Consider the following 16,921-nt stretch of genomic DNA (forward strand, 5'->3'; position numbering starts at 1 on the left):
CAACCACTTTTCATCTTCCCTGCCCAACTCAGTTTACTTCTTAGGACTAGTCTTTGAATAGGTGACTGTCTCCCAACCTCTAATCTTTCCCCTTCCAATCCATTCTCTACACTGATGCTATTACTTGTATTGAAATCTAATTATAAATGTTAAATAACCCACCACCACTTACAGTGTAACTTCTATTTCTCTACCTGATTCCCACCCTTGTTCAAAATGTCCCAGCAACCCTCACTGGCTTCCAGAACCCCTTGGTTATGCTTTCTCTTATACTTTGAGGACTTTATACTTTCTTCACTCTGCCTGGTATGCCCTTTCCACATCCCTCATCTATTGGCCTGGAGACTTTCTTTAAGATGCAGTTCTAGCACCATCTTATCTCTTTGGGGAAGTTACCCTCATTTCTTCCCATTCAGGTGCTGCTTTGTTTGCCATGAAGCCCCTGTGTACATCTCCCCACAGGATTATCAGCTGTACGAGGGTTGGCAGTGTCTATGGTCATTGTTGAAACCCTGTGCTTTTCTACATGTCAACATTCTTATTAATACAGACTTTAATCTGATATATTATCTGACCCCAAGCATGTTGATTATGTCCATCAGAGAAAAAGTTTAATTTTGAATACCATCAAAAATATTCACTTAATGTGATTTATCTGTTTATGATATCAAAAGGGTTTCTTCTCTCAAAATAAAGATTCTAAGATAAATTCAAGATTCCTTTGAATGAAAATAAAACACATCTAAAACAGTCAGCTTAAAAAATAATGCAGCAGATTGCCAGGCATACTTAGTGTAACAGGAAGTATGTTCCCTGAAAAGGAAATCTGAAACATAAAGCGTCATGGAAAATTATAACAAACCCTTTATTCATTACTTTTTGCTATTTCATAAATACCAGAAGAGAAATTGGTCAGTTTGTGATGAAACTTAGAAAAATATCTTTTTCCATAAAGCAAACTTATAAATCTTTCCCTTTGGCTCCTTTTTCTAATCCTCCTTCATTGTTCTGAAGAGACACTGAGTTCTTCCAGATTTTTGGTTAGGTGGGTGGTTTCCAAATTAACTGGACTCTCCAGGTAGGTAGTTCCTGCACAGGGTTTTCCCGTCACTGGATCTATGATTTGTCCAACTTTGAAAATGATCTCAGCCAGCTCATGTTTCACATGCTTCGTTCGTGGAACAGGTAATGCTTTAAGAAGTACAATATCCCCAACTGTGCACTTTTGAAGAGCATCATGAGCAAAGTAGGTTTTTCGTTTATTAAAATACTGTTGAGAGAAGGAGGTACAAATCAGTAGTTCCCATCTGTGATCTGGCAATGCAGTACAGACTATGAAAAAGTAATGCACAGAAAACAAGCTGGGACTTGGGAAAAAACAGATAACACGCTTAAGGAGTCTTCCAATACACCAATTAGCTGCTTAATTTCTGGAAAACAGCAATGACTTTTCCAGAGCTGATGCCATTCCTGAGCTCTTCAGTCTATTACCTTCAGGACCCTTACTCTTATCAATGATCATCCTTCCCTCCACTATTTAAATTCTTCCTTCCCAGTGGAGCATCATCCCCAGCCTGTGAACATGCCACTCTCACCACTAGCTGTGTGATTTAGGACAAGTCATGTAATAACTCCAAGCCCAGTTTTTCTCCACCATAACATGAGCCTCTAATACCTGTGCCTCTAAAGTTATTAAGATAATTAAACATTATAATGTACATAAAGCACTTAGCTCTGTACCCAGCTCAAAGTATTGCAAATAAGCCACAAATAATAAATAGAATCATCTATTCCTCAAAACAACCCTGCCACAGCAGGTACTCCCATTTACAGATAAGAAAAACAGGCTCAGGGAAGTTATACATAATGTGCATAGCTAGAAAACAGTCAGTACTCTAAGGTCTTCTAATTCAAAGACCAGATAATGCCATCATCTGTCAGCTTGTTCCTGTGTTTTTAAAGTTCCTGTGTCAGCTTGTTCCCGAATAACAAGCAACATTCCTACCAACCCGTGTGCCCACCCTTGAATGCAGAAGTATCCTTGGCACTTCCCCTCCCTCCCTTGCACATCTAACAAATCAAGGACTCTGTCCCTTCTTTCTGAAATGTACTGTCCACACTACATCCCCATTGCTGCAAGGCCTGTTCAAGTCCTTGTTGTCATCCTCGACTTCTGCAATAGTCTCCGTACCTATTTCCTCACCTTCAATCCTCATCCCTCCCCATCTCCAAACCTTTCCTTTGCTTGTAGGATAAAATCCAAAATAAAACATAAAAGACCCTTCTCAGTGCAGCTCTGACTGTTCTTGCACTCATTCAACAGTGCCTCCTTAGTGCCAGATTCTGGGCTCACCCTTGCCAAAACACCTGCTGTTCCTGTAGACTGTCATACACTTTCAAGGATAAAAGAACTTCTGCAAACTACTCATCACAGCCCGGAATGACTTCCCCCAACCTGGTCCCCTGGAAAAAATCCTTTCTGAGATTCTACTTAAATGTCGCCTAATTGAGGACGCTCTCCTTCAGAAACCTGGGAAGGAAGAATGAGATGTCCCACTCTCTGCTCCCACAATACATTCATTGCACATAGAAAGACTACAGCACTTATTAGACGGAATTGAAATGAACTCTCCATGTCCCTAGAATGTGAGTACAAACCATACTCAGTTCACTTTGTTACACTCATAGACCAGACAGGCCATTGAACAGCAGATGCTGAATGCACTTTTACTGATAGGGAAGTGTTTTTCTGCTTGGAATGCAGAACATGTGGGTGATTTATCAATGCCAACTGAAAACAGAGATGTTTCTCACCTTTAATAAGTAAGGATCCAGAACAAGCCTGGTGACTTTCACTTTAGCAGTTTTTTGCATTGCTGTCCCAATCACCTTCCCCACGATCCACTTGGCATGGACAGATGAACGAGCTACTGACATTTCAGGTGGCTTTAGTCACCTGAAAAACAAATTTCAAAGTTTACTATTCTGGTGGTTATTTACTAGCCAAGTGAATTTTGTCACTACAACTGCCAAAGTTCGGAAACAGCTTTTGTTGGCCTTCTGGAATCATCAAGTCAGCGATATTACACGTTTCCTTATCTCCTTAACTACCCAAACTCCCATCCTTACACTGTTTGCAAAGCTGTAATTTTAACCCCTCTAAGCCTCAGCCCCCTCTGCAAAATAGGAATAGCAGGGCCTATTAACAGGGGTGCTTCGAGCATTTAACTTGTAAGGCGGTCAAAAGGGAGAATAAAAACTCTGGCCTTTACTGGTGTCCCTAATTTCTTTTTATCCCGCTGGGCTGCCTCTCCCATGGCTAACAACTCGGCTACTGGCGGAGCTCAAGGCCTAGGGGAAGCGGCAGAGATGTCCTTCCCACTGAGCGAGACCTTGCCTTAGGGCTGCTTTCGAGGTCAGTTAGTAATACTGAGTCTAACCCACTCGGCCTGGAGAAGGTTGGGGGACGACTGATCCCTCCACCCTGCACAACTCCGAGGTCAGGCGACTCCACGCTCCCTGAGGACTGTAACAGGCTGGCGCCTCAGACCCCGAGTCCACGCCCTGCTGCAACGACGCGCAGCCCGCACTCACCCTCGACTCCACCGTCCCGGCGCACGACTCGCGGAACGCCAGTCGCAGCGCTGTGGCGTCACGCGCACGCAGGCCGCTCCACCCCGGACCGCCCCTTTCATTGCCGCAGGGCCGTTCAGCTCTGGGAGGGGTAAAGGCAGGACTCCGCCCACTCCCCTTTAAAAGGGTTCGCGTACCGTGTGTTTCACCAGGACCTTAAATTCTCTGTACCCCACGTCCACCGAGATAAGAATGTGGGGAATTCTGGCCTTTCCTTTCCCTATTCCGTTTGGTTTCCTCTTCTTCCTTTGAGCTCCCAGGCATTGGACAAGGCCTTCCAAATCAAGGAATTCATTAATTCAAACACTGAAACATCCTACCCTGCTAAATGCTGAGACGTAAATACTTAAGCCTACCCCCACAGCTGCTTTTAAGATAAACTAATGTAGATTTTTATGATTTTATGTGTTATTTCTCAATATCTGTGAGATGGAGAGAAGTCTGGTGTGGATACATATATATGTGCCAATTACGAACGAATTAGATGGACCATAAACTGGCTGCTTGGTGCCTTCTCAGAGAGGGGGAAATTTGGGAAGGTATTAGGCTCTTATTTGGGAATTGATAAGAGGTACAGAAAACAATAGGCTATTGGCATAGACAAATTGAGAGCCAAATTATGGGTGTGGTCAATTGTTTTTTTGTCATTGAAACATCTTAGCAATTGGTGAGGAGAGGCTGGGAAAACAAGAATTAATCCGTACTTTAGTCTGTCCAACACTCAGTTTTTTTTTTAAGCATACATTTATGGAAAACTTTGACTCTCTGCTAGGCATTGGGGACAAAAAAAGATGAATCAAAGGAGACCCCATCCTCAAAAAGCCCACAGTCTAGTAGGGACAGGTGAGTAAAGAAACAATTACAAAACAAGCACAGGTAATGAGAGCATTGAGAAAGGAGTGCCTAACTTTGCAGAGAGAGGAGACTTGATCAATCGGGAATTTGATCCAGGGGCCAGAGCTTGAGAGGAGAGGGACATGGGATATAGGGAGGGCATCTGAGGCTTAAAGAAGAGCAAGTGCAGGGCTGCTGGGATGTGAGAGAACGTGGTAGGATAAGCAGGAGTCCAGGACTACCAAAATATAGGGTGAGGGGAAGAGTGGCAGGGATTGAAGCTGGACAAAGATAGGCATCTACTCCAGGACGTATTTCTTGTTAAGGACCTCATTTTTTCTCCTAAATGATGGGGAGCCTTTGGAAAATATGAGTGGTTTTGCTAGCTTTCAAGATCATTCTGGTAGGAGTGTGCAAGAGAATAAAGGTTGGAAAGATTCATGACTGGATGTTCTGTTAGGGAATGGTGAAGACCTGAACTGGAATGGTTGGGAATGAAAGAGAGAAAGTGAGTTGGAAAAGTGACTGGGAAATTGGCTGTGTGAGGAAAAGGGACAGAGAGGAAGTAAGTGTGTGTGTGTGTGTGTGTGTGTGTGTGTGTGGCTTAAATAACACATTTATTTTCTCATGGTTCTGGAGGCTAGAAGTCTAAGATCAAAGTGCCATCAGAGTCACTTTCTGGTGAGAGCTCTCTTCCTGGTTTGCGGATGGCCGCTGTGGGGACAGAGCCCCAGAAAGCAGTTTCCAGGCTCTCGGCCTCACATAGAAAGGTGCTGGCTCAGGTAGTAAATGGCCATCGACTGTTATCAAATGGCCATCAGCTGTGGCTAGTTGGCCGTCAGCTGTAACCAGTGAGCCATTAGCCATGAATATAACTGCCGTGGCTAGGCTAGCAAAAAATAGGGGCTAGCAAGAAGATGGTGGCTGAGCCTGCAAGCGGTGTAGTGAGGGTTGAGAATTGTGTGGCTCCTGTTTCCTGTTTCTCCAACCCAGCTGCCAGCGAGAGTATAGTGGTGTGACTCCCCTACCTATGGCTCCGTGGGTGTTCCTTTTTGGCCTAGCCATATCCTGCGTTCTTGTGTGGGGAGCGGGACCAGAGACCCCGCAGGCTGCCCTGCATGACAAATGGCGCTGTGAGCAGGATCTCCCGCATGACAGCCGCCTTCTCACTGTGTCCTCACATGTATTTTCCTCTGTGTAGGTGTGCACAAGGAGAGAAAGAATGCATGCTGTTGTCTCCTCCTCTTTTTTCCCATTGTTTTATAAGGACAACAATCTCATTGGATTAGAGCGCCATCCTAATGACCTCATTTAATCCTAATTCCTGTCCAAAGGTCCTATCTTCAAATGCTACCACATCAAGTGTTAGGGCTTCAACATATATATGAATTTGGGGAGGGGGCACACTATCTCACAGTTCAGTCCATAACAATAAAATCAAAGAAGTAAAAGCCTTGTAATCTTAAATTTGAATTGGAAATACAGTGTGAACTCATGATTTATTTTTCTAAAAAAAAAAAAGTCTTTCCTAGAAAGTCTAGAAACAACAATAACCTAGTCGCAATCAGTACACCAAGTACCCAGATTGTGGTATCTATATCATTTGGTATCTATATCATTTGTCTCTAAAAGGCACCAAGGATCCTTGAGAAATCCTTACCTCAGGTCTAGAGCAGAAGTGTATGAGTTAAACTTGGGACATCTTCTTGTCTCAGAAATCAAGGGAGCTATCAAAGATAAATGCAATCAGGTCAAAAGCCAACTTGAAGGAGTTCCCACTGAAGTAAGATGAGATTATATGAGCCTAAAAAGAACAATAACTGCAATGGATTGAAAAACATGTACAATTCTATGTGTTCATACTGGTACTTTAAAATAAAGCCTCATTGGTTATTTTGGAGATTCCTAAGGGACCAAGTCAATAGTTTAATAAATAAAAGGAAAGATCAATATATCCTGAAATATGATACCAAGTACATGTGAGAATGACCAAATAATCAATGCATAAGGAATGACAGAATTGGAAAATATCTTTTTTTGCAACCACTAATGAAATAATGAATAATGTTAACAATAATACCAATAATATCAACAATACCAACAAAACTGTTGGGTGAAAGATTGATGAGGAACTTTATAATAAAGAGAGCAGACTAATAGTACTTGAATCCCCAATTAATATTTGAATTTGTAGAAGTAAGTCAAACTAAACATTACACATCTTTTGGTGTAAAAGAAAAGGAATTACACAGCACCACATATAAAATATTAATGCATAAAAAGTAATCAGAAGCGAATCAATTTACTAGATATTACCCTTATTTTACAAGAAATACAAGAGATACAGAAACAAGTTAGCATGATGTCATAGAGTATTCATTGCTCTAATTCAAGCTCTGACATTCTCATGCCGACACACAAAAACATGCAACAACAATAATGAACGTCACTCAGCAAGACACTGCCACACGTGAACAAGACACTTTCGACATGAACACAGCTGTGAGACACTGATATACCAAGGTTGTGAAACCTTCCCAAGCTCTTTGCTCAGGGCTGCCAATGTAAGTGCACGGTGGCAAGTTCACAAACCTAATTTTCAGACCTTGTACATTCTTTTCAAGCTCACATGAAGTGTTTTCCAGGATAGGTCACATGGTATGCCTCAAATTTACGATTGAAATCATTTCAAGCATCATTTCTGACTACAATGGTATGAAAATAGAAATGAATCACAAGAAAAAAGCTGAAAAACACTGATAAAAATGAACAGAAACTTTAAGAAAACAATCAGTTGGGAGGGTTTACGGGAGGAGTTAGGATTTATAAAAGTGTTTGCACTCTATGTCATCATGTGAACTCTACATGGAAGAACCTACAGGAAGTACTCTATGTTTACAATAAAGTCCATGGTTCTAACTTCCCCCTTCCATTAACTTTCTTTTCCCTTCTATAAATACCCCTCCATCTTGACACACAAGCCAGAGTGTGCACATGGCTTGCCATGTCTGCATGTGCTTGGTTGCAACTCTTTTCTTTCTCCTGAATAAATCCTTTTTGGGATGACACACCTAGCCAATGTTATTTTGCTGTCGACCTTTTGGGAACTCATCTGGGATTACAGAGAACAACACTTGACAGCTTCAAGGTAGGTGAGCAACCAGGTTCTGGTGCCCCACATCGTCACTTTGGATCTCTGTTTGCTCTCTGATTTGGAAGTTCAGGGTAAGTCTTCTCCTGGAATCGAGCTTCTGCTTTTTACATTTTGAAGCTCTTTGAGCTTTATCCAGGAATTGTTTAGAAGGTGTGTGTGTGTGTGTGTGTGCGTGTGTGTGTGTGTGTGTGTGAGTGTGTGTTAAAAAGGCCTCACTTGTTTGTCTGTCTGTTGTCTGTGAATACTCAGTTTGGCATGTTGGCCTGATTTCTTCAGAAACAGGTTGTCCTTTGAGACAAAACTTGTTTTTGCCTAAAGATCTCTTTGGGGACAGATGTCATTTCTACTGAAATTAGTCAGTTTGGCCCAGTATTAGATTATGCTGTCTCACTGAGAGGAGTGTTATTCAGTTCAACTGGAGTCTCCAAGGGTTGGTTACTTTCCTAGAACTGACCTTTGCCCTGGTCCTCTGTGATCAGACTATTACAGGGTGGGGCTGGTAGGTGTCTGACATGCAGGTTGCTCGAGCTGTTGTAAATTACTTTGGACCCTTTGTTCTAGAGAAAAGTTTCTAAAAAATGGGACCCCAGCTATCTAAATATTTTAGGACCTCCTCTGCTAGGGACACTGGTCGAGTACATGATTAAAAGCCATAGACAAATTTCATGAGCATATTTAACTAAATGGATGGCTCTTACTAAAAATAATTCAGCAAATCAGTGGCCACCTTAGGGAACATTTAAGATTCCCAGACTTAATTTTCTTAAAGACAAATTGGACAATAATAGCACTAAAATTGGTAAAACTGAGTGAAACTCCTATTTTTGAATGGTATTTTGAGGCTTCCAAGCAAGACCAAGAACCTGAAGTTGCCTATTAGCAAAATAAAGTCTTAAAATTAACAGCGGCTACTGAAAATTTTAAAAGAGAGAAAATGACATCTGAAGCCACATATTCTTCCTCTGCAGCCCTGTCTTGCCCCTTCCCCTCTACTCCATTTTCTCAGGATCCATTTCGGGTCCACCCTATTTTTCTATGGATACTTTGCCTCAGGCTTCTTCTCCAGCTTGCGCAAGCACTTTTTGCCCGACTCCTTTGCTTCAAGCTCCATCTTCAAGGTCATCTTGCCTTCCACTACCTTCATTACCTTCCATTACCTTCCTTACCTTCAGTTCTGTCTCTGATGCGATTTTTCCCTTGAATCCTCTCCTATTTTTTTTCCCTCTGAACTTATCAGTACTTTCCCATTTAAAGTAAAACACTCTGAGGACCCTAACAGACCCCAAGTTTCGTATGTCCCCAGAACTAAAGCTGAGTTATGAACCATTGTAAAGGAATTCCCTAAGGTAACTGAGGACTCTCACAAGTTTGCTGAGGAATTTGGTGTTACTATTCAGGCCTATCAGCCTGCTTGTCCTGATCTGTATCAGCTAATCAATATGTTAGGTGGTGAAGGCCAGGTTTGACGCTGGATAAAAATTGCTGGATGGGAACATCCCAGAAGAGATTTAGAAGAGCAAACTTCTAATTTTGGGTAAGAGGCTACAGAACTTGCTCAAAAACTGCACCAAGCAATTCCTAAGGCTTTCCCAAAGCCTGTTAATTGGGCAAAGTTCAAACTTGCTCACAAAAGTCTGACGAATCTGTTTATGACTACTATAATAAACTCCAGGTCATTTTTAAGGAAAATTTTGGTCTTCCTTCAGATGTTGACTCCACTCTAACTTTTAATTGTTTGTTAATGAGCTGAACAGTGTTTTTTTCCTCCTAGTTAAGAGAACCAGGATGAAATGGGAGACCATGGCCACCCTGGATTTGGTGAATTTGTCAGCTTACCTATATTCTAGATGAGCCCCCTAGAAGTAATATTGTCAAGATTTTTAATTTTCAGCCTTGGCAAATGAGAGGCCCTATGCAAAACTGAAAGACTCCGAACTTTTGCCATTATTGCAAAGAGCCAGGACACTGGAAAAGGGATTGACATAAATTTAAGTATTTCAGATGCTCTGAGCCCTCTAACCAGCTTTTTAAAGGTCCTTCTAATCCCCAGTGATGGGGCTCTGAGGAATGACAGGGGCTTTTTCCAGTCCTTCCTCTTAATCAGCTTGGAGAAACTTCTCTTCAAGTTGGTAAGGAAACTTTCTGTTCTTATCGACACTGGTGCTACTCTCAGTGCTCAACCCCACTGTCATAAAACAGCTCCTGCCTTGGAGTAATAAAAGAGTTCAAATAGTGGGGATTTCAAGGAAACCTCAACACGTTCATATCTCTGGACTTATTCCATTTTGCTTAGGCTTCTGAAGAGACACACACATTTTTCTCCTTAGTTCTTCTGCCTCTACCCCTTAATTAGACTGAGACTTCCTGGAGAAGTATAATGCTGGAATATCCTTTTCCTGAAAGGGAGAAATAATGTTAGAGTTTGATGATAACTGTCAGAATGGCCAATTGGGTGAATTAAACGGCCTTTCAACATCTTTTATTTGTTCTGTTTTACAGTAGCTGAATCTGAGAGCACTGACAAATTATCCCTATTGAACCAACTGCCATCTTCTTTACAGGCAAAATCTTCAACTGATGTTGGCAGAATCCATATGTACCTCCTATTAAGATTCATATTAAAAAAAAAAGATTCAAATTGATCCTTCAAAACCTCTTCCCAGAATTAATCAATATCTTATAAGAGACCCTTCAATGTATAAAGCCCATAATAGATTACATGAGGTCTGACAATTAGGTTTGCCAACTTGCCACTGTGCACTTACTTCGGCAGCACAGTATTAGGCAGTTCAGTAAGGTTTCACAACCTTGGAATATCAGTGTCTCACAGCTGTGTTCATGTTGATGTGTGGTGGTGTCATGCTGAGTGACATTCATTATCGTTGTCATGTGTTTTTGGGTGCCATCGCGAGAATGTCAGAGCTTGAATTAGAGCAACAAACAAACATTAATTTCTTTTTTTGTTTTTTTTTAATTTTTAATTTTTAGTTTTTTTTAATTTATTGTGGTGACAATTGTTAATAAAATTACATAGATTTCAGGTGTGCAATTCTGTATCACATCATCCATAAATCACACTGTGTGTTCACCACCTAGTCAGCTCCCCTTCCATCACCATACATTTGATCCCCCTCACCCTCATCCCCCACCATCCAACACCCTTACCCTCTGGTAACCACCAAATTACGTTCCCCAGATTAATTTTCAAACCCGTGGCCATCCTGTGGTCACCAACTGCCCTCCAATCCCCTCCCCCTCCCCCCCACCCCCTACCCCTCCCGCCCATCTAGCAATCCTCAGTTTTTCCTCTTTGTCTCCAAAACTGTTTCTGATTAGTTCATTCACTTATTCTTTTCTTTAGAATCCGCAAATAAGTGAGATCATATGGTACTTATCTTTCTCTGTCTGACTTATTTCGCTTAACATAATGTTCTCTAGGTCCATCCATGTTGTTGCAAATGGTAAGATTTCTTTCTTCTTTATGGCTGCGTAATACTCCATTGTATAAATGTACCACAGTTTCTTAATCCAGTCATCTACCGATGGGCATTTTGGTTGTTTCCATGTCTTAGCTATTGTGTATAGTGCTGCAATAAACATAGGACTGCATAAAGATTTTTGAATTGGAGTTTTGGGTTTCTCCGGATAGATACCTAGGAGTGGAATTACTGGATCATAGCGTAGTTCCATTTTCAGATTTTTGAGATACCTCCATATTGTTTTCCATAGTGGCTGCACCAATCTGCAATCCCACCAACAGTGCACAAGCGTTCCCTTTTCTCCACATCCGCGCCAGCACTTGTTATTTGTTGATTTATTGATGATAGCCATTTTGACTGGGGTGAGGTGGTATCTCATTGTGGTTTTTATTTGCATTTCTCTGATGGTTAGTGAGGTTGAGCATTTCTTCATATGTCTGTTTGCCATCTGTATGTCCTTTATAGAAAAATGTCTCTTCAAGTCCTCTGCCCATTTTTTAATTGGGTCGTTTGTTTTTTGGAGTTGAGTTTTTTATAGATTTGTAATACTAATCCCTTATCAGATATATCATTGGCAAATATCTTTTCCCATTCAGTAGGATCCCTTCTTGTTTTATTTATGGTTTCCTTTGCTGTGAAAAAACTTTTTAGTTTGATATAATCCAACATGTTTATTTTTTCTCTTACTTCTCTCGAGCGAGGGTATATATCAGTAAAAATCTTCCTCCGGGTAATGTCTGAAAAGTTTCTTCCTATATTTTCTTCTAGGTATTTTATGGTTTCAGATCTTACATTTAAGTCTTTAAGCCATTTTGAATTTATTTTTGTATATATTGTAAGGAGGTGGTCCAGCTTCATTTTTTTGCATGTGTCTGTCCAGGTTTCCCAGCACCATTTATTGAATAGACTGTCATTACTCCATCGTACATTCTTGCTTCCATTGTCATAGATTAAATGGCCATATAGGCGTGGATTTATTTCTGGACTCTCTATTCTGTTCCATTGATCTATGGGTCTGTTTTTATGCCAGTACCATGCTGTTTTGATTACTGTAGCCTTGTAGTATAATTTGAAGTCAGGTATTGTTATACCTCCCACTTTGTTCTTATTTCTCAAGATTGCCTTTGCTATTCGGGGTCTTTTATGGTCCCATATAAATTTTAGGATTATATGTTCTATTTCTGTGAAAAACGACGTTGGCAGTTTGATAGGAATTGCATTGAATATGTATATTGCCTTAGGCAGTATGGACATTTTAACTATATTAATTCTTCCTATCCATGAACATGATATGTGTTTCCATCTATTTATATCTTCCTTCATTCCTTTCTTCAATGTCTTATAATTTTCTGAGTACAGATCTTTTACTTCTTTGGTTAAATTTATTCCCAGGTATTTTATAGTCTTTGGAGCGATTGTAAATGGGATTGTTTTTTTAATTTCTCCTTCTGATGTTTTACTATTGGTATATACAAATGCCACTGATTTCTGAATATTAATTTTGTATCCTACTTTACTAAATTCATCTCTCAGCTCCAACAGCTTCTTGGTAGAGTCTTTAGGGTTCTCTATATATAGTATCATATCATCTGCATACAATGATAACTTTACTTCCTCCTTACCAATCTGTATGCCTTTTATTTCTTTTTCTTGTCTGATTGCTGTGGCAAGAACTTCCAGCACTATGTTGAATAGAAGCGGAGATAGTGGGCAACCTTGCCTTGTTCCTGATCTTAGGGGGAATGGTTTTAGCTTTTCCCCATTGAGAATGATGTTAGCTGTGGGTTTGTCATATATGGCCTTTATTATGTTGAGATAAGATCCCTCTATTCCCACTTTCTTAAGGGTTTTTATCATAAATGGCTGTTGGATTTTATCAAATGCTTTTTCTGCATCTATTAATATGATCATATGATTTTTATTTTTCATTTTGTTTATGTGGTGTATCACATTAATTGATTTGCGGATGTTGAACCACCCTTGCATACCAGGGATGAATCTCACTTGATCATGGTGAATGATCTTTTTAATGTATTGCTGAATTCTGTTCGCTAATATTTTGTTGAGGATTTTTGCATCCATGTTCATTAGAGATATTGGCCTGTAGTTTTCTTTTTATGTGGTGTCTTTGTCTGATTTTGGGATCAGGGTGATAGTGGCTTCGTAAAAAGTGTTTGGGAGTCTTCCTTCCTTCTGGATTTTTTGGAAGAGCTTGAGGAGAATAGGTGATAATTCTTTTTTGAACGTTTTATAAAATTCACCTGTAAAGCCATCTGGTCCAGGGCTTTTGTTTGTTGGGAGATTGTTGATTACTGATTCAATTTCCGTGGTGGTAATTAGTCTATTCAGGTTTTCTGTTTCTTCTTGAGTTAGCCATGGAAGGTTGTACGCCTCTAGAAAATTGTCCATTTCTTCCAAATTGTCAAATTTGTTGGCATATAGTTGCTCATAGTAACTTCTTAAAACTTTTTGTATTTCTGCAGTGTCCGTTGTCACTTCTCCTCTTTCATTTCTGATTTTATTAATTTGGGTCCCCTCTCTCTTTTTTTTTAATGAGTCTGGCTAAAGGTTTGTCGGTTTTGTTTATCTTCTCTAAGAACCAACTCTTGGATTCATTGATCTTTTGTATTGTTTTTCTGGTTTCTATTTCATTTATTTCTGCTCTGATCTTTATTATCTCCTTCCTTGTGCTCCCTTTGGGCTTATTTTGCTGTTCTTTTTCCAAATCCCTTAAGTGTGAAGATAAACTGTTGATTAGTGATGTTTCTTGTTTCTTTAGGTAGGCCTGCAAAGCTATGAATTTCCCTCTTAGGACTACTTTCGGGGCATCCCATAGATTTTGGGTCGTCGTGTTTTCATTTTCGTTTGTCTCGAGATATCTTTTGATTTCTTCCTTGATCTCCTGCTTGGCCCATTCATTATTTAGTAATAAGTTATTCAGCCTCCATGAATTGGTGTGTCTTCCAGTTTTTTTCCTGTAGTTCATTTCTAATTTCATAGCATTGTGATCAGACAAGACAATTGGTATGATTTCAATATTCTTAAATTTATCAAGACTTGTTTTGTGGCCTAACATATGGTCTATCTTGGAAAATGTTCCATGTGCGCTTGAGAAAAACGTGTATTTTGCAGCATTGGGGTGAAATGTTCTGAAAATATCGATTAAATCCAAGTGGTCCAATGTATAATTTAAGGCTGTTGTTTCCATATTGATTTTCTGTCTGGAAGATCTGTCCCTTGTTGTCAGAGGTGTGTTGAAGTCCCCTACTATGATAGTGTTACTGTAGATCTCTGTCTTTATGTCAGTCAGTAGCTGTTTTATATATTTAGGTGCTCCTATGTTGGGCGCATAGATGTTTACTAGGGTTATGTCCTCTTGTCGGATCGATCCCTTTATTATTACATAGTGCCCATCTTTATCTTTTAATATGTTCTTCATTTTAAAGTCTATTTTGTCAGATATAAGTATTGCAACTCCAGCTTTTTTCTCGTTTCCATTTGCATGAAATATCTTACTCCAACCCTTCACTTTCAGCCTGTGTGTGTCTTTTGTTCTGAGGTGAGTCTCTTGTATACAGCATATACAAGGGTCTTGCTGTCTTATCCAGTCAGCCACCCTATGTCTCTTAATTGGAGCATTTAATCCATTTACATTTAAAGTGATTATTGATAGGTACATAGTTATTGCCATTTTTAAATTTGTAGTTAGGTTGTTTTGATCTTTCTTCTATTTACAGAAGTCCTTTTAGTATTTCTTGCAATGCTGGCTTGGTGGTAATAAATTCCTTTAGCTTATTTTTTTCTGGAAAGCTCTTTATCTCTCCATCAACTTTAAATGATAGCCTTGCTGGATAAAGCAATCTAGGTTGTAGGCCTTTGTTTTCCATCACTTTGAGTATCTCCTGCCACTCCCTCATGGCCTTCAATGTTTCTGTAGAAAAATCATTTGATAGTCTTATGGGAGTTCCCTTGTATGTAACCCTCTGTCTTTCTCTTGCTGCTTTTAGGATTCTCTCTTTGTCTTTAAGCTTTGCCATTTTAACTATAATGTGTCTTGGTGTGGACCTGTTTGGGTTTATCCTGGTTGGAACTCTCTGCACTTCCTGGGCTTGTATGTTGGTTTCCTTCATCAGGTTGGGGAAGTTTTCAGACATTATTACTTCAAATATGTTCTCAATCCCTTGCTTACTCTCTTCACCTTCTGGTATTCCTATGATGCGCATGTTGTTGCGCTTGAGGTTATCGCAGAGGTCTCTTAAGCCATCCTCATTGTTTTTTATTCTTTTTTCTTTCTGTTGTTCTGTTTGGGTGATCTCTGCTACCTTGTCTTCTAAGTCGCTGATTCGATCCTCTGCTTCATCTAACCTGCTGGTAATTCCTTCAAGTGAGTTCTTAATTTCGGTAATTGTGTTCTTTAGTTCTAACTGGTTGTTCGTTATGATTTCTACATCCTTCTTTATGTCTTCTCTAAGCTCCTTAAACATTCTTATCACCAGTGTTCTGAACTCTGTCTCTGAAAGGTTGGTTACGTCTGCTTCATTTGGTTCCAGTTGTGGAGGTTTCTTCTGTTCTTTTATATGGGACGTGTATCTTTGTTTCCCCATTCTGGCTGACTCTCTGTGTTTATTTTGATATATTAGGTAGATCCCCTAGAGTTCTTAGTTCTTGCTAAGTTATCTTATGTAGTATTTGTCCTTTATATTTGACTCGCACCACGTCGTCCTTCTCCTCTGCGTGTGTTCCAAAGGTGACTCTGGTGTTGTGCACACTGTCCCGTTCAAGAAGATCTTTAATTGCTTTTTGCTTGTGAGTAGGTGGGGTTAACTCCTGGGCTGAGCTGTTGTGAGACTTGGCTCTGCCCCCCGCAGGGCGCTCTGCTGCATGAAGGTTGACCACCCAAATGTGGTTTGGCCTCTATTGGCTCCAGTGCCTGCAGAGAACCCCCTCTGGGTGTGTGACCTGCAGGTCAAACCTGGCAGCACTCCGGTTTGGTCTGGAGTTGTCCCCTGGATATGCTGAATCCCGTGCCTCTCAAGCTGGGTCCTGGCAGGGCAGTTTCAGAACAAAGCAAATCACCAAGCACAACAGCAACAACAACAAGAAAGAAAAAAATCAAATACATTCACATGCAAAAACACCCGATAACCCCCACTCGACAAAGGCAAAGATGTCAAAGATATAAAGACAAAGCAAAACAAAACAAAACAAAGCAAAACAAAAAGCAGCGACAGTCTAGGCCTAAGCCCACCAAGCCATGTCCAGGTTGTCCTCTGCTGTACCAAAGAGCCCCCTGCTTATTGCGCAGGCAGAGCCGGTCACCTGGTGCCCAGAGTGACTTTGGGACTGTAGATTTAAATATGTGGGCCTGAGGGGTCTGGATGATAGTTTTTACAAAGTCAATGCAGTTTCTGCCCTTTCCTGCACATATGCACACTGAGAGTAGCACCACCAGACCCGTGTCCAGTACTCCTGAGTCTTATGGCACTTCTTCAGTGTGTGTGTGTATGGGGGGGTGCGGGAGGGAGATTTCTGATCTGCTGAAAGCCCAGAGCTGCGCCTGCCTTACTGCTGATCTCTGGGTGTGTTTCTGCAGTTGCACTTGCCCCGCCCTAGGCAGGCCAGAATGGGTGGGGGCTGGGGATGGAGGCGTCTTCTCTCTCCCAGCCCAGCCACGTGTCACCCTCTTCCCGCAGGCCAGAAAAGGTGGTGGCTGGGGGTGGAGGAGTCTCTTCTCTCCTAGCCCAGCCAAAATCACACACTTCCCAGTCTCCCTGGGTCAGAGCTGCCTGTCAGGCTTCCCAGAGTCTGAGCACTAGTACGG

General features: G+C 40.9%; 1 protein-coding gene across 3 annotated transcripts; it reads right to left on the reverse strand.

Annotated features, from left to right (window-relative positions):
- Positions 1-846: 846 nt before the first annotated feature.
- On the reverse strand, positions 847-3,715 carry MRPS17 (mitochondrial ribosomal protein S17). 3 transcript variants are annotated; one of them, XM_033110864.1, is made up of 3 exons: positions 3,595-3,715; positions 2,815-2,956; positions 847-1,270 (listed from the first exon to the last, which is right to left on the reverse strand). In XM_033110864.1, the coding sequence occupies exons 2-3, from the start codon at positions 2,935-2,937 to the stop codon at positions 1,001-1,003; spliced, it is 393 nt and encodes a 130-aa protein (XP_032966755.1). In that variant the 5' UTR covers positions 2,938-2,956; positions 3,595-3,715; the 3' UTR covers positions 847-1,000. The 3 variants fall into 3 exon arrangements, with proteins under 3 accessions (XP_032966755.1, XP_032966756.1, XP_032966757.1); XM_033110865.1 differs by lacking the exon at positions 3,595-3,715 and adding an exon at positions 3,445-3,588; XM_033110866.1 differs by lacking the exon at positions 3,595-3,715 and adding an exon at positions 3,398-3,588.
- Between the last annotated feature and the right edge of the window lie 13,206 nt (positions 3,716-16,921).

This window comes from Rhinolophus ferrumequinum, chromosome 7 (assembly GCF_004115265.2).
Source record: "Rhinolophus ferrumequinum isolate MPI-CBG mRhiFer1 chromosome 7, mRhiFer1_v1.p, whole genome shotgun sequence".
NCBI lineage: Eukaryota > Metazoa > Chordata > Mammalia > Chiroptera > Rhinolophidae > Rhinolophus > Rhinolophus ferrumequinum.